The 26,583-nt window shown below is 37.9% G+C and overlaps 5 protein-coding genes and 1 non-coding gene across 6 annotated transcripts; all 6 read right to left on the reverse strand.

Moving 5' to 3' along the window:
* Positions 1-3: 3 nt before the first annotated feature.
* On the reverse strand, positions 4-3,760 carry dph2 (diphthamide biosynthesis 2). Its single transcript, XM_053342060.1, has 7 exons — positions 3,666-3,760; positions 3,193-3,369; positions 2,487-2,599; positions 2,057-2,277; positions 1,104-1,793; positions 347-529; positions 4-247 (listed from the first exon to the last, which is right to left on the reverse strand). The coding sequence occupies exons 2-7, from the start codon at positions 3,340-3,342 to the stop codon at positions 117-119; spliced, it is 1,488 nt and encodes a 495-aa protein (XP_053198035.1). The 5' UTR covers positions 3,343-3,369; positions 3,666-3,760; the 3' UTR covers positions 4-116.
* A 611-nt stretch (positions 3,761-4,371) lies between these two features.
* mcur1 (mitochondrial calcium uniporter regulator 1) lies at positions 4,372-9,768 on the reverse strand. The gene is made up of 9 exons (XM_053342067.1): positions 9,443-9,768; positions 7,491-7,607; positions 7,300-7,403; positions 6,734-6,835; positions 6,270-6,311; positions 5,898-5,969; positions 5,616-5,669; positions 5,314-5,428; positions 4,372-5,096 (listed from the first exon to the last, which is right to left on the reverse strand). The coding sequence occupies exons 1-9, from the start codon at positions 9,693-9,695 to the stop codon at positions 5,041-5,043; spliced, it is 915 nt and encodes a 304-aa protein (XP_053198042.1). The 5' UTR covers positions 9,696-9,768; the 3' UTR covers positions 4,372-5,040.
* Positions 9,769-11,139: 1,371 nt separating this feature from the next.
* rgs9bp (regulator of G protein signaling 9 binding protein) lies at positions 11,140-15,174 on the reverse strand. Its single transcript, XM_053342070.1, has 3 exons — positions 15,079-15,174; positions 12,969-13,275; positions 11,140-11,592 (listed from the first exon to the last, which is right to left on the reverse strand). The coding sequence occupies exons 1-3, from the start codon at positions 15,172-15,174 to the stop codon at positions 11,219-11,221; spliced, it is 777 nt and encodes a 258-aa protein (XP_053198045.1). The 3' UTR covers positions 11,140-11,218.
* Positions 15,175-16,677: 1,503 nt separating this feature from the next.
* On the reverse strand, positions 16,678-22,241 carry zgc:56231 (uncharacterized protein LOC406257 homolog). The gene is made up of 18 exons (XM_053342050.1): positions 22,146-22,241; positions 21,879-21,974; positions 21,645-21,764; positions 21,329-21,467; positions 21,045-21,229; positions 20,859-20,955; positions 20,532-20,708; positions 20,311-20,422; positions 20,175-20,237; positions 19,413-19,559; positions 19,040-19,205; positions 18,758-18,937; positions 18,415-18,554; positions 18,088-18,253; positions 17,613-17,733; positions 17,315-17,385; positions 17,107-17,226; positions 16,678-16,893 (listed from the first exon to the last, which is right to left on the reverse strand). Exons 1-18 carry the CDS (start codon positions 22,239-22,241, stop codon positions 16,678-16,680), a joined length of 2,412 nt encoding a protein of 803 aa, XP_053198025.1.
* A 1,924-nt stretch (positions 22,242-24,165) lies between these two features.
* rps20 (ribosomal protein S20) lies at positions 24,166-26,261 on the reverse strand. Its single transcript, XM_053342072.1, has 4 exons — positions 26,154-26,261; positions 24,962-25,061; positions 24,703-24,776; positions 24,166-24,388 (listed from the first exon to the last, which is right to left on the reverse strand). Exons 1-4 carry the CDS (start codon positions 26,154-26,156, stop codon positions 24,206-24,208), a joined length of 360 nt encoding a protein of 119 aa, XP_053198047.1. The 5' UTR covers positions 26,157-26,261; the 3' UTR covers positions 24,166-24,205.
* Positions 24,849-24,915, reverse strand: LOC128382894 (small nucleolar RNA U54). Its single transcript, XR_008323819.1, has one exon. It is a non-coding gene; the product is annotated as a small nucleolar RNA U54 (small nucleolar RNA).
* Positions 26,262-26,583: the final 322 nt, after the last annotated feature.

A 26,583-nucleotide genomic window follows, 5' to 3' on the forward strand; every position in this document is an offset into this window, starting at 1 on the left:
TGAAAACATTTAATCATTTTTTAGTTTCCAGTAATTACAAGCAATATACATTATGTGTTAACAGCAGGTAGCCATGATTAAATAATTTGTTGAAGACCTTGTGGATTACTGGTCAATTATCGTGTTGACGTTCCCTCCTCTTCATAGGCAATAGCAATGCCTCTCCTGCCCTCTACTGCCTTCACTACTGGTGTCTCTCCCAACTTCTGCTCTAAGCCATGCCAGCTACGACTTGCCAGAAAAGATGCTGAAAACACAAAGCAAGAAATATGTAGTGTAATACAAGACAGTGTTCAATTACTGTTATGTTTAAAAAATACATAATAAACATGTTTGACTGTCATACCGGCTGAGTTGGTGTTGGCAACAGTCATCATCTGGTTCCTGAGGACCAGTGAAGAGCTAGATGTGGACTCTGCAGGCTCACTGCTGAACAGATGATTGCTTCGCAGAGCTCCTGTGATTAAAGATACATCAGTCTCATCGCATTCCTCCAGCTGATCAGCCAAAGGCACATGACTCCGGCCACCTAGAGAAAGTTAGAGATTTAAAAATTCATTAGAATGCTGTAAAAGTCTTCAATAACCTTCATTATACAAATTAAGACAAAACTGTATTCTTGTTAGGGACTGTGTGAAAGTTATTGAGATGAAGAAACAAGGTGAATCTCGTGTTTCACTGTTTAAAACAAGCAAGGCTCTTCCTTGCATTATTAGTGTGTAAATATTCAACTTAAATTCTAATACTAGCCTTAATGTGACATTTTCTTCTCTTTAAGATTTAGACTATTAGATTTCTTTTATGATGACAAAAATAAAGCCCTGATATGGGAAAAAGCACCTTTATGGCTAACTGTGCACATTAAAACCACCATTTGATATTTTAAAATGTTTTTTAATTTAATAAATCCTGCAAGAGATGGTTAAAATATAAATTTGGTGTGAGCATAAGACCTGTCACTGCTCTCCCAAAAATATTACATTTTACCCCCTTCAACAAAAGTAAAATCTGTGACCTCCCTCTCTTCTCTCCAAAATAATATTTATACAGTCCCTTAAAATGTTGATTTAGGGATTTCTTATGTAAATAAAACCCAATCAAACCTGGCAGGAGATGTCGAAAGTCTGTGACGTACTCCTCTGACCACTCTCTGTTCTTGTTGCAGGCAATCTCCATCTCAAAAGGTGTCACTATAGGTCTGTAAAACTCACTAGAGTCCAACAGTGAGTTTTCAGGACATGCAATTAACACAAAAATGTCAATTTCCATAAAGTTTGCCAGTTTGGCCACGTTGAGTTTCCCCATGGCAAACATATAGCTCTTCTTGCCAGCTCTGTGGATGGTCTCCTTCAACTGCTGGATTATGGAGAGGTAGTCTGCCACCCCCAGCGTGCCGACGAGGATGCCGACCACATTGGCATCTTTGGCCCTTTCTATAGCATAATATCGCTTCATTAGCGTACGGTTGACACTTGGTGACTCAGTCCTACCGGTCATTGTTATGGGGTCAAAAGAGCAAAATGAGCAGCGATTCCAAGTCATCATGAAGTTTCGTAAGGTTGCTCCCTCTTGGCCTACATAGAACATACTGTAATCCGTTATGCTCAGATCGCTTTTCAGGGAAAACTGCCTTCCAAACAGACACAAAACCTGGTTGTTGTCTTGCTCTGACAAACAGGCGTCCTTCTGTTTTCTCTTAATCTGACAGTGGCTGAAACACTGCTCCCCTTCCACAACAAGCTCTGAAGCGATAAGGTTTGGATACTCCTGCGACAGGAGGGTGAGAAGATCATCTGTGAAAGAAAAAAAACAACAATTACTGACAGAAAATCATAAATTAATTAATTAGAATTCAATACTTTTTGCCTGAGCTGCAGATGTAGTCAATGTGACTTCTTATAAATTGGTATTAAGGTTTTTAAACTGAGAACTGACAAGCAATGATTTGTAAAGTGTTGGATAACAGTACATGAACTTCTAATATAACAGTATATTTATATATAAGGCTAATGCTATTTGATACATTAGGTAAAAGAGGAAAGGTGGGATAGCTCACCAATGGCATGAGCATAGCTAACATCATAGAGGATGATGATGTGACTCTGTGTGTCAGGGTAGAGTTCTCTGAAAGCGCAGGCGCACTTCTCCAGGTCCACTGGTCTTTTCTCGAAGACGTACATCAATGGCAACCTCTTGGACGCGCTGAGGCAAGAGCTGCCATAGTGCACGATGCAGTCAGCTCCAACATGTTCCGCAGCGACCTCATCCACACAGCAACTGCTCAAGAGAGGACAAACATACACAAACATCATAACACCTTCATTAAAGAAATTAGCAACCAAACCACATAAAGCATTTAACTTACATCCTGTTTTGTAATAGCCTTCATCTAACTAATGCTTTTTCACCACCAATACGTCATTTTGCATGAAGAACCCATGCACTGAAGCCTTTTCTAAGAGAACAATATTTCTCTCATGTGTTACCTGCCGTAGGACGTATCTCCCAAAATGAACAGTTTGGCATCAGTGATTCTCTCGATCTCGGCTACTATGGAAATCGAATCCACCAGTAGGTCATCAGGAAACTGCAAAGCAACCTGTGAACATGAAGCAGCTTTGTTGAGACTTTTAAATCTAGACAGAAAAAACAGCTTCACTCTGTATCTGATCTCTCCTAATTTCAGTAGCTGAGAGGTCAAATCACAATCTTCCTCTTTTACAAGAAGTTACACCAATTCTAAGTATACATATGAGCTCTACTTTTAAATCCGTAACCTTAACCATGTTATATTAACATTTTTACCTATGTCAGTGTGTGTACTTTAAAACATTTTTTTTAATCATTAATAACAATAAAAAACAATATCCTCAGTCCACCTTATTATTCATGCCTTTCTTTGTTTCATATGTTAACCATTTTCCCCAACCTTGTATAAAGAGTTAATTCTTCATGTTCAACTTTTATGCACGATTCTCCATCACAAGTATATCATCTATGATTAACCATGGTAACCCGGTGCTTCAGTCTTGAATCAATTCTTAATACTGGCCTTCTTTCTAATGTGTTTGTGTGCACTTTTACATATGAAGTCATTTGTTTTGTTGTTGTTTTAAATAAGCTGGTAAAATGCATATTGGGTAAAACCACTGAATTGTGTACATAAGTAAGACATTAAAATGAAGTCTCTACCTTTTGGAATTGGTGCTGACTGATGAAGTCGCAGGTCTTCTTGATATAATACAACTCATCAAGTTTTTCCACAGGAACGTTTGTCTTCGCTGTGACTTCTACCACACGCTGAATTACATTCTCCGAGCTGCTACTGAACGCATCAGCCATCACTGCATAGTCACCACTCAACTGCTCCTGGAAAGAGTCAAATAAGCCACACAACTGCTGAAATAACACAGATATTCTTCTTTATTTGTGCTGCCAGGGTAACAACTAAAGTCAAGTATTTTCCCCTTCACCGACACAGAGCATTGCCCACATTCTTACATTCAGCATTAGACGAATTAAGTGTAATGATATAGCCTACCACATGACTTTAGGTTAGCCGCTAAAGTTAGCCGCTAGTCATTTCCGTTTAGCGCTTATCGCTACAAACTCATTAAAAGCTATTGACGTCTTGTACTTGCAATAGCACATTAATGTAAACTTACAGTTCAGTGTCAAATGGCTCGTTGTTAACTGGTAGAGGTTTCTTTGACAGTTACACACGTGTTGACAGTAATTACAACATAGCAGCCAAACACTTCCAGTTCAAAGGTTTTCTGAAGGGGAAATGACGTAAAGTATGTCTTAGTGGCGTATTTAATAACTATTCAGTTTAAGTACTAATATTTCCCTACTAATATTATTATCCTACTATTGTCCTAATACAGGTAGAACATATTTGTAGTTACGTTTTTATTTACCTTTGTATGCATATTTCATAATAAGATTACAATATACACCCACTGGGTAAGCCTGTATAATCCAATACAACAGCTCTGCTATAAATTCTACATTTATGAAGCTTATACATCTTCAGTTTTTGTTGACATTGACGGGAAGGTGATAGTTCTCCTTTATGTTTATTATTGAGGTCATAGGGTGATGGTGGTGTATTAGAGTGCATTATATTGGATGGGGTTCAAATGGTGGCAAAATATTAGAAACACCCAAGTACAGCATCACCACTTCGTATGACCTCAGTAATAAACAAAGTAGAATTATCACCTTTTTTGACAATCTACTAATGTTTCCCTAGTGTTATTATTATCCTACTATTATCTTAATATTGCAGCTGGAAAATATTTGTAGTTTATTTACATTTTTATGTATGTTACATAATAAGATCACAATATAAATGCTTTACATATTATTTATCACTATTTAAACATGCTTGAACCCAGAGGAGAAAAGGTATATCATGTGTTTCAACAAGACTCATAATGTAGAGCATGCTAAATGCATAATTATATGACTAATGCATCCCTCCATACATACATCCACTGTAACAGACACTTCTGTTGTTACCACAAATTTTATTGACAATTTTATCCTCATAAGATCAAATTTTAAAAAGTCAGTTATTAAAACATTTCTGAAGTCACATGGCATGTAAAAGTTACATATCTGTGATGATATAGTGGTTAAGAGTTACACAAGCTCCTCCTGAGTTTCAGTTCCAATCTACAACTTCATATACACATATACCATACTGTGTTCACATGATATTAAAGAATAATAATTACAATTTCAAACTGCATTAGATAATTAAATAAGAGGTCTGTATTTAATTGTCATCAAACCATTTCTTGAATAAGGAGTATCTTCAGGAGACAGGAGTTCCACTTCTTAGCTTATAATTCATTCATGGAGTTGCAGTAAAGGATTGCACCAGTAAACACAAAATCATACTGATCAATAACACGTAACACAAAATGAGGTCTGACGTGAAAGAGACTGGCTCTCTGAATGTTTTTAGATTCAGAGGATGCATTGATGCATTCAAAAGTCACCACAGTTAATATGAATGTCGCACTCTAGTGTTCACATCCAAATACGATAGAAACCCAACACCACAGTGAGACAGGTGAACACTGAACCTAAAAGAGAAAAAACACAGGCAACCATTAGTCTACTTACTTCAGTTACAGACTCTTATTAACATCATTTTTATTTTGCTAAATGTTGTTCAGCTACTTAGGAAGCATTTGTCCCAAAAGTCCCAAAACTGATCAAAGGAGCCCACTATAACTAAACTAAACCATTGCAACATACACTCATTTGCCAACAACACAAAGAAATACACCAGTGTCCCACCTGCAAGATATTTTATAGTATCCAGTTTATGAGACTCTAACATGGTTTTTAAACCCGCCACTTCCGTGTCTATCTTCATGTTGGTCTGAGTCAAATGACGATCTTGCTCTGCAGTCTATAAAAAAGGCAATTAGACACAAGTATTAAAGATAGTCCCCATAGTACTGTTTTGAGCTTCTATCTGTGTTTTAACAAAGCAACAATGAATGGAAGGAATAGTATCACTCTGTCCTGTGATTGTACATTATTTAGATTAGCATAAAATAAAAAACTGATGTGATACAGTGGGATCATACACATACCATTTCCATTATCTCTGTTCGTGCTTCTAGAAGTTTCTTCTCATTGTCTACTTTCTGAAAATATAAATAATGTTTTATTTAGAAGAGGAATACAGGGACACCACTGGTTTGATTGTTGATATTTTAAGGAACAATATGTCAGAGGAAGGTCATATCATAAATGGTAGAGTTAAAAAACATCATACAGCAACCACAGTCATCTGTAATTTTAAGCAAATTCAATTGAAGATGAATTAAAAGTAAAGTAATTCCAAACACTTAACATTAAGTTGGTCCACTTACCAACTCTTTAAAACGACTTTTCTCCAAATTCATATCCAAAATAGTGTCTGAGCGCACTTTATTCATTACATCCTGCAAGGTGGCAACAGAAACACACAAAGGAAAGTCATTACATAAGCACTGCTCAATAATAAAACAGTAATAATAAGAAATCTTAGATGAAATAAAGATGAAGAAATGCTTCAAAAGGAATACTTCAACCGCAAATAATATATAGTAAGTTCAATTAAGTTAAATAACAATATTAAGGAATGTTTAAAATGCTGTTTATAAAAGGTAAATGAATTATTACTGTCATTATGTCAGTATGACTGCTGTCCCATGAATATGAACCCTGGTCATAAACTGACAATAATAAATCACAACACTTACTGCCAGTTGGACCTTCAGCTCCATTAACTGGATCTTGACTTTCTGGGAGAAATGTTAACATATTGAAAATCTTAAATGGTGAAAAACACAAGGACAGACAGAAGCACCTGTACAACACACACAGTCAGCGTCAGTGTTACTACTATAGACAAACCTGACATACATAAAGCCAGAAATTCATGTCGTCATCCACTTAACTGGGTTTGCCCCACAGCTGGTTATCACTCTAGCTATCCACTTCCATGACTGATTTTTATACATCCAAAATTATATAAATTGTGCATTAAGGATTTTAATTCAGATGAGTGATGGTCAAAACCTATATCATAGTTAGCCAAAACTTTTACACAATTACATGCAAGTGGATGATGCAACTGTACATGTGAATTAATTCAGAGGCCAACACAACAACACTGAGTTCAGATGCAATCATTTTCTTTATTAAACCTGTCAAATACACTCACCTCATTCTCTGCCAATAATGTAGAAAACTCGCTCTTCTCTAGGATGATCATGTCCTTTTTTACAGCTGCTATTTGAGACATCACCCGTTGCAACATAATCTCCTGCCAAAAATCACACAATACATATAATAAAACATAAAATATATATAATTAAAAAGACAAAGCAAATACTACAATGCAAATCATCCAACTGGAATAATAATACTTTTTTTTTTAATCAGATACTTGATTGATCTCATTTTGTCTAAATTTAAATTAAACTAGCTGAAACATACTACTTTTATATCAATACATGAATAAAAATATCAATCAAATCAATGTCCACAATTCTAAGAACAGCCTTGATGAAGTAAATATTGGATTGCTGCTTAAATATGAATTTATTTCATGAAAATAGCAGGTGTTCCTACTGATATGTGTACTGAAATGTGCTGTGGAGAATAAATGGTACAGTACAGTAGTGGTTCAGTGACATTTATAGTAGAGCCAGGCAGTGACAGTGACACACAGAGAGGAAACAAACAGAGGCTGATTGAGAACTGTGTTGTAAATGTACAATGTCTCACCTGCTGCACTTTGGTTACCATGTCATTATAGATAGCATCCATGTTAGAGTTTGTCATCCTCATCAATACCTGAACTATCACCTCAGCTTGCTGAGTAGTGAAGCCTGTTCATGGAAAGAAATGATTATTATTAATGAGGAAAATGAATGAACAAAGCAGAGTAAAAGTTAAATAAGAGAAGCAGCTCAAACCATTTTCCTCCAGCAGTCGTACCACCGCGTGTGTATCAAAAAACAGCTTCCGGCCTTCAGTCTGTGGTACATCTGCATTCAGATCATACTGGAGAGCTCTGATGGAAGTACTCAGTTCTGCAATCAATATAAAGAAGATGGGAGTGATCATACACATAGTAAAAGCCCTTTGTAGACTAGTACATGTAAAAATATGTGCAAATAATGTTTGTAACCACCGATATTTCTGCTTTCTTACTCACACAAAATAGTCATAAATTATATAATGCTTTCATGTTTTATTATATTATATAATTACTTAGAAAGTAGCTTTAATCTTTTATATTTTGGAGCATCATCTTCACTTAAATACCTAATTTATAGCCCATAGCTCAAATTAGTTTTTTGAGTTGAGTTTATTAGTGAACTTGAACCTGGAGGATAATTCAAGCCATTATTAAAATTAAAAGTGAATGGAATTGGAATTGGATTAAAATAAATGTTGAATGTTAAGAGAAAATGGAAAATGACAAATAAAAAAGTTGTTAATGGAAAAATTAAATGTTTAAAATTAAATGTATAATACAATTCATGGAATTAGCCTAAAGTACATAGTCATTTATTCAAGCAAAAACTAAATTAATTCACTTATATGTGAAATGATTGTTGGCTTGTAACAGCACAACTGTCTATTATTTATCTTTTGGGCTCAAATAAACTGTTTCCTATGCTACTGCTTTTCTTTCAACAAATCAAAATCAAATGTATTTACTTTGTGTTAATAAAGTTTAAAGATTTCAGAAGGAACAAAATATCTAGAGAATTCCAATTCACAGTAAATTCATAAAGATTAAAAAAGCTTTATGAACTGCTTTTAATTTAAAACAACACAGCAGCACTCTTTAGTGATGACACACCTGGAAAATTGGGAGGCCCTGTGGTGTATTATGTAAATAGTGTGTGTGATCTGGGCTAATGTTCCTACTGAAAACACTGTGGATTTAGCATCAGGGTTGTCCTAGTAGTACTAGTAGATATGGTAAATGGTAAATGGACTGTACTTATATAGCGCCTTTCTAGTCTGTGCGACCACTCAAAGCGCTTTACATTATACATGTCATTCACCCTTTCACACACATTCATACACTGATGGCAGGGGCTACCACGCAGGGTGCCAACCTGCTCATCAGGGGGAATCTAACCATTCATACACCGTTGGCACAGCAACGGGAGCTTAAGTGTCTTGCCCAAGGACACATCGACATGTGGAGTGGAGGAGCCGGGAATCGAACCACCAATCTTCCAATTGAAGGACGACCGCTCTACCTCCTGAGCCACAGCCGCCCCCAACACTGAGAACAAGCATCATCATATTCTTTATATTGAAATAATTAAAGGCTAGATTTAAACCACCTTTATATCTTCAAAGTTATTTTGTTTCCTTTTTGCATTGTATATTTCAATTTATCCATTAACATTTAAGCTTTTCTGTTTTCCATTTTCAGTTTTTATTTTCCATTTTCTCTTAACATTTCCCATTTCCTGTTAAATTTTAACAATGGTTTTAATCATCCTCCTTTTATCCTTCCAGGATTAGGAGGATTATTGAATCAGTTCACTTCACACTGAGTCTGTGTCCATGCTACTGTGTTACAATCTGTGTAGTACTTTTTTTTAACATCAAGGACCCCTAAACTGACACAATTAGACCACGGACCTCCATCTGATAACATTTTAGCTTTGGATGAAATTATAGAGAACACAAATGATTCCCCTTTTTGTTGCCGGGGACTTCCTGGAACCCCCTCAGGGACCAATAGGGTGGCCCGGACCTCACTTTGAGAACCACTCCACTAGATTAACCTTGAACAGTGTTTGGGACAATTTGAATTTGAAATAGTGGTTAGAAGCCATATTATATGTACACTGTATTAGTCCATTAAACACTGCTGTAACCAGAAGAAGTGTGTTACCTCTGATGGATATGTGTCCCCCAGCAGTAACATGCATTGTTTTCGGTCCAGGAGCTCGTCTCCGTCTCCATGTCGGCTTGTCAAACTTTGTACAGGGTGCAGTGATGACAGAGGAGCACCCAGCTGTCAAACTGCTCGGCGGCGCTGGCACCAAACTACTAACTCTATGTTTATTATGAGTAGGGTCATACCACTTCTCTGTGTGGTTAAAGACGACCACTTTGAGTCGCGTATGACATTGTTTTAACACCATATTGTCAGCAGGGCTTGTGTTTCCCCAGCACTAAAACTTGCCAGGACTGCACTACTTCCGTCTGCTCACTCTATGCTATTCAGGCTACAATGCAACTTTTCACCTAGTCTCTTAAAGGGCCAGTGTACATGAGTGCAGGAATACAATACTTCTCTGACGTCAGAGAGACCACGCCCCCTTTAAGATGACAACAAGCTGTTAAAGTGCCAGGCGCCAAATTGGAATAAATAAGTGAAAGCTTGCCTAAAAGCTGCTGCGTCACATTTTACATATCAAACAGTAATATAAAACAAATTGTCCTCCTGTGACCATGTGTCCTTATATGGGGACATTCCATTTTGTGTTTGCTGGACCTTATAATTCATTCTGCTTAACTTTGACTTCCTGTCCTCTTTTGAACACAGTTTTTTGTGCCACCTAGTGGTAGCAAAAGCACAATACAGTGTGAAAATCAGTACAAAAACGAGATGACAGGCATTTTGGCCAAGTCAAAGATAGCAGATCCCCAGACAAAAGTAGACTATACAAAATCTTATGAAGTTTTATGGTTCAAACTTGTTTATTTAGGCTTAATAACGTTTGTAGTTTGATGTGCTATACAAATTTGACTAATTTTAGCAATAGCAACAAGCTATGACACTGCTAATCAGGAAGTTCTGGTTTGAGGACATGGGGACTTGAAATGAAATAAATAGTTTTATACACTGGTGAATTAATTGTGTTATACAGTTAAAGAAACCCATTGTCCCCATATATGCCATCTGAATTCTTTACACTTTCTACTGCTTTGGATGAACTGGTTCTTTACGAAGGTGCTAATAAATAAAAATGGGAAGGCGACACACTGTCATATCAAAGTTGATACTTTTATAATGCATAACTATACATCATCAGTTCTCTACAGCACAGATTATATACACAATTTGTAACACTGAATCAAAAAACAGTTTCAGTCATTGGAAGTGAATATTGTGGTTATCACAGTATGTCAGCTACAAAGCATCAGCACCTATATCTTCTCCATGGCAAGAGGGAATACAAGTGTTTTTCTGAGCGCTTTTTGTAAATCAGACATTGTTCCTTTTATGGATCACAAACTTTTTAGGAGAATGCAATATATAGGGTCAAAGGAAACATAAAAATGATCTATTTACAATGGTCGTGCAGGTAAAATCAACCACCTGTCCTGTAGTGTAATGATTGCATTTAATTAAGCAGTTCTAACTGGCAACAGGGTATTTTTTTTTTTTTTTTTTTTTTTTTAAACACAGGTATATGGCAGGTTTAGATTTACTGCAATACATGGCAAATTGGCTTGCATCCAGATTTATGTCAGTGTATTTTTAGACAAATGATCTTATGCACTAGTAAATAATTCAGCAGCTATTACAAAATGTTGTCTTTTTTCATGAGGGAATGTAAAGACGAAGCTACTCGCAAAGCTTGTCAATTCCTTTATATTTCCTCTTACTGAGCATCTTGCTGAGGTTTTGATGGGGAAAAAAGTATATTAAAGTTTTTTCTCATAATAAAAAGACAACACAGACAGACAAAATGGCTGCTACTATTACAACAGCACATATGAATAAGAGCACAACGATGTGACTGCGCTGGCATAGAGGCTGGCCCGGCTGCTCCTCGTCAACTGAGATAATAGCCAGGGAGGCGCTGCCGGTGCGGCTAACTGGGTCAGCGTACAGCGGCCCGAGAGGCTCCACCATCCAGCGCAATACGTTGACTTTCTTCTCCATATCGTCGATCATCTGGTCAATTTGGCTGATCTCCTGCTCCATGGTGCTGCGTTCCTGGCTCTCTAGGCCTTCAGGGAGGGCTGGAGTCTGATCTTCCTTCAGGTCTGGCATACTAAGTGCCCGAGCTGCTACTTCAGTGCCTCCTCCTACATTGCCAAAATTAAAATGAAGTATTTTAGTGGGTAAAATACTAAACAGTGTCTTAACTGTTTCTAACTGTGCCAGACATAGATTAATTCATGATAATACAGTTGCTTCTTTTTATGAGTAAAAACTGAATCAAGAGAAACATTTTTAAGGTGTAGCGTGAAAGTTAAACCAAAAACAAAACATTCATCTGCATTAATAAAGGACATTTAATACTGCACTATGTGGCCTGTGTGTTTATAGGGAGTGAATGGATGAGTGATTCACATTATAGAGTATTCAGTATGATTTTGCATTTCAGCTATAGTGAAGCTGTTGCAGCAGTCAGGCCTTTTTGGAAATTAATTACATATAGCTGCAAGAGGTTTGTGGTCACAGTTATACTAGTTTGAAAATTGGCAAAAAACAGAAAATATAGATCACACGAATAATGCAGCAGCTCCTCCTTGTGATATATTATGTCACCTAACTATGACTAAATCTGTTATTGTTCTAAGCTGTTTCAAGTCAGCTCAAAAAGTACCCAAATGGCAGAATGATGTCAGACTATCATCTGCTTATCAGGCTGTTTACACATTCATATGCATTGAAAGGAGTGAATCAGCTGCTTACAAAAAGGTTTTAACGTTTCTATAGGTGAAAGGAGAAGTGGAGTCAATTTGTATTTTAAAAATGTAAGTCAATGACATACAACACATTGCTATTGACATTCAACCAACCGTTAATCTAACTCAATATTGTAACACATGCTCTACATTGACAACACTACACAGAAACTGTAAGTGGTGCCAAACACGCCACATGAAATGTGTGCAAACAAAGACGTGATGTTGTGCTCTCCCCAGGCTAATCAGTGCACTATAACAAATGCTGGAGAGCAGACAGTGTATAGACTGGTGGGTGCTTTTCCCACAATGCAAATTCTCTAAGATATATCATACAAACAAGCAAATGAATGAATAGCTATAGATCCAAGGTAACACCCTCAATTTCACCAGTGACAAATGTGATTTAAAATTGATGATTTTCTATAGTTTTGTTGAGCAACCCTGGGCAGAGACTCCACAACTTGTGTAACTTCATCTTGAAAACTTAACTTTAAACATGTTGACAGAAGAAAATTCAAATGACTATAAAGGCTCCTCCTGAAACAATGTATCTCTTTCTAGTTCTCTCAAGTTCAATTGCTGCGTACGACATAAACAAATTATCTTTTATTTCAATTCAAACACATTTTTCACAAAAGACCAGGGTTTAATTGGTGTTTTATGTGATTAATAGATATGCTTCACTTGGCAAGTTAACCTCCTAAGAAGTATAACTTTAATATATATACATATATATATATATTACCATATGTAGAGCAGCTTTTTACCTTGTAAGCCAGTTTGCACTAAAGAAGTCATGTCAGCCAGACTGAAGATGTTAGCGATCTTGAAAACTTTGCACATGTCAACATGGAGGAGCTCCAGGCTGGAGGAGAAGGCCACCCAGAGGAGCTCCATCTCCTTACGCTGCTCCTCAGGGAGGCTCTTGTCCCGCAGGTGTGAGGTCAGGTATTGACAGATGGCCATGGCCAACTTTTGGGCCTTTTCTCGTGTTTGTCGCAGCTCATCTCGCAGCTGCAAGCTGTCTGTGCACCCACCAATGCATGAGGCCAGATGCCTGTAACATGCCACCACCTGTATGAGAAATGAGAACAAATAAATACACACAATGTATATTTTCCTATTAAATATGTGGGGCAGGGTTTAGAAAATTATGATAAGAACCTGATAGTTTGTGGTTGTTTGTACTGATTTTGGCCCCCATGTGTTACATATCAGGGAAGTGGCTACAGTATTTGTAAGACTAATGAGGGCTGCAGGCAGCTTGGCACTGCTGTACTTTAACAACTCAGACCTTAATACTATTTAATCCATAGGCTTTGGAGGCAAAAATATGCACTTTTCATCTCTAATTTAAAAGGTTGTAACAATAATATTTGACTTCCAACTGCAAAATCAACTGATCAAGTTAAAAGTATACATTAGACAACTCATCTCTTTTCAGAAGAGGGATATCTGTGCACCCATTAGCCCCTCTGACGAGCTCTCTACCAGTGAGCATATCAATTCTGCAAGTTATATTAATGTAAATATGTATTAAAGCCAGTGTTCAATGGAAAACATCAATTCATTAGCATGTAATCAGAGTTCTGTAACAGAAATAAAAACTATGCATTGTTTTGACACTGCTAAGAATAACATGTGATCCGCATCCATCTCAATCCCCTAAAGCTGCGTAAAACAATAACTGGCATAAAATAGGTCACTTCTGTTCCTACCACCTACAGTAATAATCATATGGTAAAGGTATGCTTAAGTTTTATTTATAGCTATATCACAATTTAACCTTGGGGGATTAGTAGGTTTGCCTTCAATTAAAAATATTATAAATAATCAGCTTAACATCTCATTATCTATTTGTAGATAAGCCAAAGAACCCCTTGCACACTGGGAATGCAAGCGGCCCATCTCCGCAGCATAGATAGATGAGAGGAAGAACATAACATAGACACTATATTATTATTATACTGCATGTATCCATTGACATAATTTAATTTTTATACTCTATTTGTTCATAATTAAAATTTTGGAAGTGTCTCCAAAATGATAAATGTTATATAATCACCTTTGTTACTGTGTCACTGTTCATACTATTTAGTTTTTATACCATTCTCCAAACCTTTACAATATATTTACTCATCTCAATTCCCCATTTTCACATATATGCTGATTACTATCATATCTGCACAGCAGCATATTAAATAGAAAATATTTGTATCATCTTCCCTCATTTAACTGAGGTTTCATGTGTTTTATTCATATGTGACACTGTTGCTATAAGCCTCAAATTCCTCTGCTCAATCAATAAAGTTAATATATGAAAACACACATCAGATTATTAAATATTGAGCAAAATGTGACCGTAACACTGAAACACTATTCCATCATATAAATGACCTACATGCCGAGTGTATCTGAGGTAAAACAAGTAAATACAAGTCACTGAGAGGAAAAACAGTGCACAACTGTGTTATCATCCATCACAGACACTAGCAGGGTCACAAAAATGCAGTGGCCCAAGAAATTCTTTTCAGTTAGAGTGCTTTTTTAGCCAAAGGGGGAAAAGATGCTTGGCTGTCATATGTATGTTTAGTCTGTGTTTTAAAAAAAACCTAACAAAGTGAAGACATGATTACCAGTACAACATATTTAACAATATTACATTTGTTCCACTATTTTGCAACATTTAACTTCCATGAATTCTCATTGTTCTTGCTTTAATATAGTAAAAGGGTGATATTCAAAATACTTCTATCAACCCAATTTTTAAAAAATGTCTTAGAAGGCAAATTGCAGTTCATCATATTGTGAACTACTGTGATAATTGTAAGGAGACCACAGTATCCAGAGCGTAAAACAACTGTCGGAGCGGCTTACCTTTATCAAAGACTCCACCAGAGCTTTTCCATCATCTGAAGCCTTTTCTGTGCCGACTGTGCAATCATCGCCTACTTTGTTATTTACAAGTGGCATGAGGATGATTTATCCAGAGTCTAAGACTCTGCCACAGCAGGCAAGATTTTGGCCCAGCTGCCCCTTCACTTTTCTGGCTCCCCTTGCTCCTCTTCTTCCCTTGGCAGATGCTTCATTCAATAGCTGAGGGTCGAGATAGAGTCAGTCCCAAGGCCGCATGATGCATCGCAATATTCCACTTCGGTAACTGAGTTGCAATTACAGGTGCTGAACATGCTTTGAGGCTGAAAAAAATGTCCCACCACGCGCCAGGAGGGGAAAGTCAGAGTAATGGGCAAAAAGTGAAATAAAGTGATGTAACTCTTAAGCAAGGTGCTAATCCTGTGATTGACCCCTTTGGACTGACGCAGTCTAAGACGAAGAGCTAATCTCATTAACTATCACTGAGACCAGGGAGATATAAGAGCAGCTGGCTGCCTCTACTACAATGGTCCTTTCACTAACAGAGAGGATGCTGCGCTGTGGCCTCATGCGCACCACACTGGCCTACAACTCACTCTCTGTACTGTAAATGTTGATGTACTACATAACAAATATTTAATTTAGCATGATGGAAATATTCTCATAGTATTCATATCAACTTGATTAAGAATTAAAGTAATTTTACATTTTTTATTTAGAATAAAGACTATAGCAAATGAGTGAATAGTGATGCACTTAAGGGATGTAAAAGTTGTACATGGCTTCTTTGTGCCATGGGGGTCTTTTGTGGTTCATTTCCCCCCTTCAAGGTCCAGATAATGGATGGCCTCATTTGACCAGGTTGATAAGAGTCAGCATTTACTAGACATGAATTCCCTGGAGTGACATTTCTATTGTGGTGTATATATGCATGTATAACAAGGTTTCTATGAGAATAAAGCACACCATGCACATGCACACAAAAATAAAGTATTAATACAGAATGGCTATGAAATGGCATGCCAGTGGTGCTTAGAGGTGAAGCTATTACAAAAATTGGATGATTTGGTATTGTTAATGATTAAAATGTGTGATATAAATTCCTACATGATTACAAATCTGGATATTATCAATAATGATAGACTGAAGCCTTTATACAAACTCATGAATAGATGTAAAATGGAATCAAGCAAAAGAGAGAGAGAGAGCTTTTCCAGTCAGGGTTGAGGTTTTCATTAAAATATTAGTTTTGTGCATGCACCTATAGGTCAAAACCCATGAGTCCAGTTATGAACAATGACACCCTTTGTCCAAGTAAATCTTCACTATGTTTCCACAGTTGAATTTTATTAAGAAACACACTAAAAACATTAATAAAATATCACAAGAAACAACCATACATGCTGACTGAAAAATATAAATAAATAAGTCACTCTCACAGTTTTAGAATAGAGTTAAGTTAAAAAAAAAAGGTGGTAAGTGTAAAAGAAACCATGTCCTTGGGGAAGTTTTTATAAATCTAAAATAAAAAGAAAAAAGAAAAAAAAAGGGTCTTTCCTCATTGCTTGAGTATGTGCTGCTGTTGTTGATATGCTGTGTTTTTCAGTGGTGCGGAGTCCGTACTGTTTTCCTCAGTGACCGGCCAGCGGCACTCTTCCGTGGAGAAGTGACCGCCTCCCTGATGTTGGCGAGAAGGCCTCGCTTGATCTTGGGCATCACAGGCGACATATGGGAGAGCTTGAGGAGTTCTGCCTTCAGTGAGGCGATCTCCCTGTCCTTGTCGATATTCTGCAGTAGAATTTCCTCCATAGATGTTGTCTAAAAAAAAAAAAAAAAAAAAAGAACATTTAAAACCACAGAAGATAATTGACTGATGTGCCTGCATCCAGTCAGACAGCTCAAATTTGTATTATTGTTCAGCCAAATATTTGGGGGGGGGGGGGGGGGGGGGGGGGGGTTTGAGTAGGTCCTTTAGTAACATTTAAATTTTGTTTGTATTATTTACATGCCATAATACTTTAATCACCTCACCTGATCATCAGTCTTCCTCTGCAGAGACTCAAGATCAGCAGATTTCTCCAGGAAGCTATCTCTGACATTCTGAAGTGTTTCACTGAGATCTATCAGCCTTTTCTCTAGACACACAATCAACTAAAGACAAAATATTGTGATGCAGACCTGAACTGATTACATTAAGTTTAACTGCAATACATAATTCACGTTTTGCCCAGTTTGTTACCTGTTGTTTGTCCACACACATCCTCTCTATGGCACATTTTTCTCTGTAAAGACGTTTGAATCGATCATCGTCTGATGGGATAAAACAGTTAAACATTGAAACATAATGGACCACATAAAATACAGCATACTAATATAATCATAAAGAAACATCTAAAAACAGCATTAACCGAATGACCAAAGACAGCCTCCACTGAGACTTAAAACCGTTATCTATAGTTCCTCAATGACAGGGATGAGAGACACGTTCCTCTTCTGTTAATGCAGATTCCCACAGTGCTCATTATCTGTATGCAAACCTGCTACTTCTGACTCCTCAGATGGCTTGGTCTGGCTTGACTGGGCCACTGTTAGAACTGCAGACGCTCCTCTGGTATCAGGTGATAACATCTCAAACTCTGACAGCTTCCGTCTGAGGGCCTAAACAGACAGTTACAACAAAATCTGATGATGTATTTATGATAACCCAAAACACGAAGGACAGCTAAGTTTGGTGGTGTAAAATGGGACATTACCAGATAACTCTAAAGGGATTTCCAGTTCAATAAAATGAGACGTTTGCATATTTTCCTGTAGTTCGACATGTTTGGGATATTAACTTTGACATAAACTTCTCAGGATTTCAGCACTAATTATTATTATTATTATTGTTATCATAATGAATTCATTCCTGGATCTAATGAGGTTAGGGTTAGAAAGAAAAGAAGAAAATATTTAAATTTCATTCAGACTTCATGTAAATATTCGATTTTTCTGACCAGTGATATAACGCACCTCCACCTTCTCCTGTTCAGCAATGAACTCATCGAGAGGCACATAGTCATCTTCCAGATTGTTCATAGCACACTGGTAGGCGTGTTCTTTGATAGCATCCTTGTACATCTCAAAGGTGTTCTCGAGCTTCTCTTGGTAGCTCTCCTTCAGCTCTTCGATCTGTCGACTTTACATTTAAAAGAAAGTTATTTGACTAAACCAAGTTTGTATGGAAGGTTTGGTGCTAGATGAATACTACCAGGTTTATTTAGTCTGCACCTACTTGCAAAACAAATGATCACAAAATGTTCGGCGTTATCTTGCAGAAGAGAAACACAAGTAAGATACCTGCGGAGTTCTTCGCTCTCCATGAGCTGCTGCAACATGGCATCTCCCATTTCTTTACGAATCTCCATTTCCTGCACCAGGTTTCTTCTTCTCTCAGCTAGTAGTTTTGCTCGAAGGCTTTCAGTCACATTCAAGATTTCCTACAAAAGTCAAACATTTACCAGAGATAACTTAAAACCACACAGTGTATCTTGTAATGGGTAGAGGTCAACTATTCCACAACTTCTGTATTGACCAAAGACTGAATAAAAAGGGAAGAAGTGACAGTTGTGCTATTGTCACAGCCTGCATCTCTGATTCATATATAAAGATGTTTAACTGTAACATGTAATGAAAGTAGTACATCGTGTGGCAGTAAAGACATATCGGCCTCGTCTTCTTCATCGAGCAGCTCCTCTTCAGATAGGTAGCTCTCCAGGGCCTGGCTGTCAATCATCCCATTCCTCACAAGATGCTTGCCGTCGCGGCCGACCAGACAGGGAGCTAGAGAGTCCAGAGGCTTGTCTGGGATCACCTGCACCACCTACAGACGGCACACAGGTGAGATTAGTGGTGCTGCACTTTGTTTTAAATCCAGCTCACTATGCTGCTCCCCCCGCCCCCTCACACATTTATGTCCACAGACCTGTTTAGCAATAGCTGAGAATTTCATAACATGAAGAGTCTCGTCATAAGTGGAGGCACACTGGTTAATGTTGACTATCATTGAAGCTTTTCCTTTGCCGCAGAAAACAGCCTGGAAGAGTTTGGTGAGCTTGCTCTCTCTAAAGGGTATGTAGCTACTCTTCGTTCTGATGAACACCACAAGAGAACAAAGGAGGATTTCAAGAATGTGAAAAGCACATGTTGGAAGGCTGTAGCAACTGTAACAAGTCGGTTAATAGAACAATCAGCACATATAGCTCTGTTAAAGTCAAACCACGTTAACAAAAAAGGTAACCAAGTCTTATGCCAAATCCTGAGTTTCAGAAGTTTAACACATCAGTAACCAGCGTTACCTGTCAGTCTTATTGTTTCGAAGGGCACTGATGCACTTCCCCAGAATGAGCAGCGAGTTGTTGATGTTTCCAGCTTCTTTCAGCCTCTCTCCAAATGTCTTTGTTTTGTTGCATCTTTCGGAGCCGGCCAGATCGCACAGAGAAAACCTGAGGACCACGAAGCAGTTTATAACCGTTATTGTCTGTACAGTGTGTGTGTTGTGTATAAAGTGGCTAGTTTATGTCCGGTGGAGACAGAGTCTGACCAATTTCAGACTCGTAACCAGTAAAATATTGATTTCATTCCTAATTTTTTTGTATGTTACAAAAATGTTTCTCAACAAAAATTTTCTACCAATGTAAACACTTTATTCTGTGTCATTAGGACTTATGGGTTATGTTGACATTACTCTCCATATTACCACAATTAAATCATCTCACTCACTACATTTTAAATCACAGTCTACTTTAACTGTTTAGGTAATAAACGCATCAAACATTTGATGCCTGCCAGCATTTGGCAGTGATGTACATGCAAGTATTTAAATAGAGAACGGTACATGAACTTAATGAAACTGTCAAGATTACATTTTCACTGTCAAACTGTGTTTTGTGTGGCTTGGAGTTCATTCAGCTGCAAGTTTTTTATTCTATGAGTTGATATAAGTCACTGCGAGTTCAGATCTTCAGTGTTAATACAGTATATTGTAGCAGTAAACAGATGTTTATTGATTTGGGCAGACACTGGTACTATGGCGACGAAATATTAATAAAGATACTTACTCTGAGATCCATTTAACTGTGCTGCCATCAATGTTCAGCAGCTTCATGGTAAATATACTGTGACTGCAAGGGAAGCAAAGAGTTTTAAAAACAGTAAATGACACCAAGTGAAGAAAGGATGAGGACAAACGTTTGCCTTCTGCTGGAGGACTGGTTCATCTTAGTGGCTGCAGCGCTCCTGTTTTTGTTTCCGAACTGTAGCAATTTGCAGGCTTCGTCCATGTTCTGGATGTTGATCCACCTGAGATCTGAAAGGAATTAAATCAATCTTTGTTACAGTCAAAAGCCTTGAGCAACATTAAGAGCTACAGCTGCTATACATCTAGCATCTTAACACATGATGAAGTCATCTCACACCTTTCACATAAGCGTTTCCGGCACCGTCGTCACATACTCGAAGGGAAGCACGTTTCTTGGACTTGGAGCAGAGGGAGGGTTGATGAAGTAGGTCATACACACACTCGTTGTAGATTTCAAAGAATCCCACCCATAAGGCATACTGGCTGCTGCCTGTCTCTGTTGGCTCGTTAAACACTAAAAGGAGAAGAGGGGAGAGGACGAACCCTGTAGTGGCCCCTTGAGCTGATTTTCATTACATGGCAGAGAAAGTGTCCACTGGAACAACTTTCTCTTTGAATTCAGGATATATACAGTAAATGTTCAGTATGTTGAATTTCTGAGGGCTACCTGTTTGGTCGTAGGATAAGGATGAGGATGAGACATGACTTGTAGAACAGGACAAGGACTCTGAACCACCAGTGGATCTGGGAGGATCACACTCCTAGAAAGGGGGCAAAGAGCAGAGAGCACCACAGTTGCAATCATCTGGCAGATCCTGAGGAAACTCTTGTCAATATGGAACCACCTTACCTCTTTGAATGAAGCAAAAATGGCAGCCTTGGTGCTTCTCTCCTGCTTGACTTGGTCAGGATCCAGATACTGCGCATTATTCCTGAGGTAGGGTTTCAGGTCCATCGCCTCATACTGACGGCCTCCGGTGAACTGAAAGGTGGCGTCCAACACTCGAGGTAGTATCCCCTGCTCTTTTGGAGTTCCTAAAATATTTCACAACATACTTAGCCTGCCAAACAAAACTTTGTAGGATTGCTGACAGTGACTAGGCTCATTAAATTGCTGCTGGGTTCCATCTTTACCTTGGATTGTGAAGGTTTTCCCAGCGTTGGTTACACCGTAGCTGAATATCAGTGCGGTCTTCCCTTCCAAGAAATCAGACATTTGGCTTTTGACGGTGGCCTCAAACAGCTCAGCCTGTGTCGTCTCTGGTCCAAAAATCTACAAGCCAACAGAAAGATGAAGTTTACAGTGGATGCTCTTTCCTTCAATAAGCAAAAGTACATCTTACACTACAACCACTCTGTGATCCGAACACTGACAGGTATCTATAATGTTTCAGGAACTCAGGTGTTCAACCAACAGGTCAACACGGCTATCATTTCAGGTGTCGCTGACCTGCGAGAAGGAGAATTTGTGGAGGGACATGCCAATGCCCTTCTCACTACTCTTCATGGTGGCAGAACCTTTTGGAGCATGCAGTGACACCATCTGGTTGTTTTCAATCACCACGCAATCCTGAGAAAAGAACCAAGAAAAACGTGTCATTGTGGGTTGGGGAGCAACACACATCAATGGAAATGTGAAGTAGAGTAGTTTGGACTAGATGATCATTGTAGTGCTGCACTGTACCTGATCCTCATTGTCAGACAGTTCCTCTTTAGAGAAGGGCCTGACTCTGAGGTAAACTCTCATGGTCTGTTGCTCAGCACCGCCTGACATTTCACTCTAGAAACAAAGAAAAGACAGAAAACTAACCGTCTGAGCAGAAGAACTGAGCATGTATTTCAGTCCTTTAGATAATTACATGGCCAAGAGACCAGGACAGGAAATTGGAATAGCTGAAAGTACAAAATGATGAAGAATCTGAAATGTATTACAGTCTGATGAAAACATTACCTGCTTGGGTGAAGTGCTGACAGGATCAATACAAGTCAAGTCCATGTCTTCATGCTGCAAATTGTCTTCTTTAACTAAATCAATAGCGGTACTCATCTCGAGGCCAGACAGCTCCAAAATGTCTTAATAGTTTGTCAAATTCCCTTCACACACCGAGCAAAAGTTGTGATCAATTCCTGCACAAATTAAAGATTCAGCTCTGGATTCCTGACTTACAATTTAAAAAAATGTTGGCATTAAAATGATTTAATATATTTTACCTTGACAACAGCTACACACAGCTCTGCTGATGATCTTCCACTGAAAGTCAAGTCAGAGCTTGTAATCAGTTTTAACTGAAAGCAGGTGTGAAGTCAACACATTTCCAGGAATGACCAACCAGCATACAGAGCTCACCTCAGAGTACCAAGCCACTCACTAAAGGTCATGTCTAAATACCTAACTGATAAATGATCATATTCTGCTTTCTAATTTATGCTTTCTACTACAAAGAACAATCACTAAGACAGGGAGGCTTTTTTAAAATATAGATGCATACTCAGACAGTACCAAGACCTGTTTGCCATTGGTTACTTGAAGCTACTATAGGAAAGACATCACCTACTTTGTTACATTTGTCAATTTTCATATGAGATTGATAATTAACAGCTCCAAAAGGTGGTTTTTAAAACAATATTAATATGTCCATGAGTGCAGAAATGCATCAAGTTCTGCTGGAGACAATATGATGCTTCAGCAGTCTGTAAATGTAAGTGTGTAGCTACCAAACTGTCTTTTTCTTTAAACAAGACTCCCTCCCTGTGTTATTGTCATTTTAGCAAGGAAACGCTTTTGAGGAACAAAAAGTTCACTAAAAACTAACTCAGACAGCTAACGCCTTCTATTATACTTTTCAGCTGAACTTTTAAAATAAAGTGGGTTTTTGTCCTACATCTCTTAATTGAAATTGTTCTAGGAATAGACGTCTTCATGGCCAGTGGGAGAGGAGGAACGACAGCAACTAATAACTCTTCTCAGTGTTGATTTTTTGAGTATGCTGTGAAGACTGTGGAAAAATGTGAACCTCTCCTTCAATGTCTGTAGTGCAAATTATTTGAACCAAGCATGAAAGACACTGGTATCTGTTATTGTCAAAGGAAACTCCCACTGATACAAATGACCTTCTGTATCACTGATTTAACTGGTATTTTGTAAAGCAATGGCTCTCAAAGTTGGGTCCAGGAACCCACAGGGGTGTTTGAAGAGGTTCCAGTAGATCCCCAGCAGAAAGGGGAATAATTTATTTTCACTACAATCCCATCCATAAGTAACACAATGACAGAAGGTATGACTATTTTGGTTATTAATTTCATAAAACTTCTAAAAGTGAGAACGGTCTGTCATGTAATTGGTGTCAGTTCCGGGGTCCTCGATGTGAAAGTTTGAGAACCACTATTTTAAAAGACCTCAAATGTACTTGTGTCTAGACAATGTTCAGCTGCACGTTTTATTTTTACTGAGGTGAACGGTTGGTATAAAAGGTTGCAAAAATTGTAAATGGGGTTAACATTTTTGTACTAATATAAAAATTTATATCTAAAAGTGCTGACACACACAATGGGCTTCTTTTGGCATTAGCATTTTTTCCCTGACAGTCTGATCAACATCATGTAATAGAAGTTATAATTTATCATTAATAATAGCGACAAGTCATGTGGTACAAAGACTTTCAAATTTTGGGTTAAGACAGCCTCAGGTATGGATACAGTTTGACCCCATTGTTGATTATCCACCATTATAATTGTGAGAGCTGTGTTGAAAAGGTTTGCTACTGCGTCAGACTGAAGCCTAAACTTGAATCAGTAACACACTGGTCACTTTATGAAGTACATTTAATAATATTCCTTCCTCTGCCAACAAGTTTTCTTCAATGCCACAAAGTTTCAGTATATTTTTTATGGTTATGGTTCCATACACACTCACTTTAAGGACACTTCTTGCACTGTCAGAATATAAATCATCCAAAAACACCACATCACAGTTTTCCTTTTTTATGTCTTTATTGTATCATCTGCATTTGTTTATGCGTCTGCGATGGTAACTTCAACCTCTACACCGGGTTCGATGCTGATGGAGGTGATCTGCTTGACGATTTCAGATGGGCTGTGCAGATCGATCAGGCGCTTGTGGATCCTCATCTGGAAACGATCCCAGGTTTTGGAACCTTCACCACAGGGGGTCTTTCTGGTGGTAATGCGCAGAGTCTGGAGGGGAACAGAGGGAACACAGTTTAGCTTGAGACAATTAAAAAAAGACATGAATCCACATTACCCAACTAGAATTGCAGTGCGCTGATCATCAAAGCCCAATATGGTCATATATATATATATATATATAGTATTTTTCCTCAGGTACCTTCATGATTCCTGGTAATGTTAGCTATCGATTATCTCATGACCAATTAAGACACTTTTGTACTCAGGATGCACAATAGACACCTCTCCATTACCAATCACAGCAAACTCATGTCTTACATCCATATCAATAAAATGCCGGTCTAACACATGAACCACTGTACCTTGGTAGGCATGCGGACTGGTCCCTTCACCTTCAGATTCTTCTCCTTAGCCCCACGGATCAGATCTGCGCAGACTGAAGATAATACAAGAAAACTTTGTAAGATATCAGCAACCAGCAACCACTTTCTGGTACTTTTTAAAAAAGCCATGGCTCAGAATAGCGTATAAGAGTCGTCAGGGTTCATCACAACAAATTTTATCCTCATTGCTCAGGTCTTCGTTTCATTTTAAGAGTATTAATAACTTGAACTTAATTACCCTTCTCCAGAGACTTGACGTTGCGGCTGGTGAGGGTGATGCGGATGCGGTGGATGGCGACCTCAGTCTCGACGGGTGCCTTGCCAGTGTCCTTTAAAGCCTACATGAGGAGAATCAGAATCATCTTATTAGCCATGTGTTTAAAAAAACAATTTTTATCTATTTATTTTTTGTGAAGTAAAGAGAAAGAAAAAGACTTTCAATGTACAGACATCCCTCAAAAAGATGCACATGCAATTTTATAAAACCGCTGTTTTATAGGCTATGAATAATAAAATAGATAACGGTTATATTGGGCTACACATGTAATAGATCACATTCACCTTAATACTTTACATTATGGGTAGGTAACATAAGTTACAGAAAGTGACAGCAGATTTACATCTTCCCGTTAATACACAATAATGAAAGCTTTAAATACCTTCCTACATCAATGTATAGTTTACTAATAGTGACCATTCAGAAAAGGTTTAATTAGATCAATGCTGACTAATCTACATAACGTTACGTAGTGACATTTACATAATCAGACTACATCTTTCATTATTCATCCAAATGGTTTAACATGAAGACCAGATGGACTAAAACGCAACACCACGTGGAGCGCTTAATACTAATATTTGTGTGTAAAATATTAACAGATTTTAGTGTAGGCATACAAGACTAAAATGTAAGATGCATTTGATCACAGTGACTGTTACTACACTTTAATTATAGCTTATACTTATTTCCAGCGACAGTTTCTCCACCACATTTAATGTCTAACTCTACACGAGACAATAACTTTTGACTGGGAAACTTAACTGAACACTTTGGCACATTATTTTATGAAGTTTAACAGTTTTATCATGAACAGAAACACTTATTTCTATCTAGACATTTATAGTTCAGTAACTTAACAAAAATTACGGTAGCACCAACATACTCGTTATAGCATTAAGTGTATCTTTGAGTCGGACAAGAGGTTGTGTCGTATACTGGCGAGTTTGTAATAAAGCCAGGTACACATATATTAGTGTCAGGGTTGTGGCGGGACTTCCACTTTAAAGCTAACAGCTAACAAAACGTTAGCTACCCACACTGGTTACCGGACTCTGTAACGTTTCTGTGTCAAATTAAGCTAAATACGACTTAAATCATAGTCAGAAAGGCTTCGTTAACACACGCACAGCTTTATTCAAACAGCACATACCATTATGATTATTCCTGACCGACTTATTCGGGATAAATTCAAGCGAACAGCGGTGAGTCAGGAACGGCGTGGTTAGCCCTTCTCGGAAAGGCCGGAAAGAGGCCTGGTTACTGTTTATATACTGCTTCTTCTTCTTTGGTGTTTCAGACATAGACGTTACCAACAGCGCCACCGAGCGGCGCCAATTGACTATTGTTTAGGATTTAATGCAGTTTCTCACTGGGACCACTGGAGGGGTACTTGAGGCAGTAAACGCTGTTATTATATTATATTATATTATATTGTATATTTCCACAAGCGTTAACTTTTAGTTTTTTGTTTGTTTTTTCTCTCTCTCCATCTCTTTATATATACATCCATGAAATTACATCATGTGGCACTAAGACAATAATTGAAAACACTCAGGCATCATAATGAAATTAAGATAAAC

This window comes from Scomber japonicus, chromosome 21 (genome assembly GCF_027409825.1).
Source record: "Scomber japonicus isolate fScoJap1 chromosome 21, fScoJap1.pri, whole genome shotgun sequence".
Classification (NCBI taxonomy): domain Eukaryota; kingdom Metazoa; phylum Chordata; class Actinopteri; order Scombriformes; family Scombridae; genus Scomber; species Scomber japonicus.

Bases quoted from the DNA above. Each gene is read 5' to 3' on its own strand.
- dph2 (XM_053342060.1), bottom strand. From the start codon at position 3,342: ATGGCTGATGCGTTCAGTAGCAGCTCGGAGAATGTAATTCAGCGTGTG. The intron at 2,278-2,486 runs GTAACACATGAG...TCTCTTGAGCAG, and splicing joins GGAGATACGTCCTACGGCAG to TTGCTGTGTGGATGAGGTCG. The intron at 530-1,103 runs GTTTGATTGGGT...AACTTTCTCTAG, and splicing joins CTTTCGACATCTCCTGCCAG to GTGGCCGGAGTCATGTGCCT.
- rps20 (XM_053342072.1), bottom strand. The intron at 24,777-24,961 runs GTAATTAAGTTC...TATTATCTTCAG, and splicing joins CGTCAAGTCTCTGGAGAAGG to TCTGCGCAGATCTGATCCGT. The intron at 24,389-24,702 runs GTACAGTGGTTC...GTTCCCCTCCAG, and splicing joins CAGTCCGCATGCCTACCAAG to ACTCTGCGCATTACCACCAG.
- rgs9bp (XM_053342070.1), bottom strand. From the start codon at position 15,174: ATGCCACTTGTAAATAACAAAGTAGGCGATGATTGCACAGTCGGCACA. The intron at 13,276-15,078 runs GTAAGCCGCTCC...TTTCTCATACAG, and splicing joins TGGTGGAGTCTTTGATAAAG to GTGGTGGCATGTTACAGGCA. The intron at 11,593-12,968 runs GTAAAAAGCTGC...TTGGCAATGTAG, and splicing joins AGTGCAAACTGGCTTACAAG to GAGGAGGCACTGAAGTAGCA.
- zgc:56231 (XM_053342050.1), bottom strand. From the start codon at position 22,241: ATGAGTACCGCTATTGATTTAGTTAAAGAAGACAATTTGCAGCATGAA. The intron at 18,254-18,414 runs GTATCTTACTTG...TTAAATGTAAAG, and splicing joins GAGAGCGAAGAACTCCGCAG to TCGACAGATCGAAGAGCTGA. The intron at 17,734-18,087 runs GTGCGTTATATC...CTGTCTGTTTAG, and splicing joins CTGAACAGGAGAAGGTGGAG to GCCCTCAGACGGAAGCTGTC.
- mcur1 (XM_053342067.1), bottom strand. From the start codon at position 9,695: ATGGTGTTAAAACAATGTCATACGCGACTCAAAGTGGTCGTCTTTAAC. The intron at 7,608-9,442 runs GTAACACACTTC...TATTGATTGCAG, and splicing joins GGGACACATATCCATCAGAG to AACTGAGTACTTCCATCAGA. The intron at 6,312-6,733 runs GTGAGTGTATTT...CATTTCTCCCAG, and splicing joins CATTATTGGCAGAGAATGAG to AAAGTCAAGATCCAGTTAAT.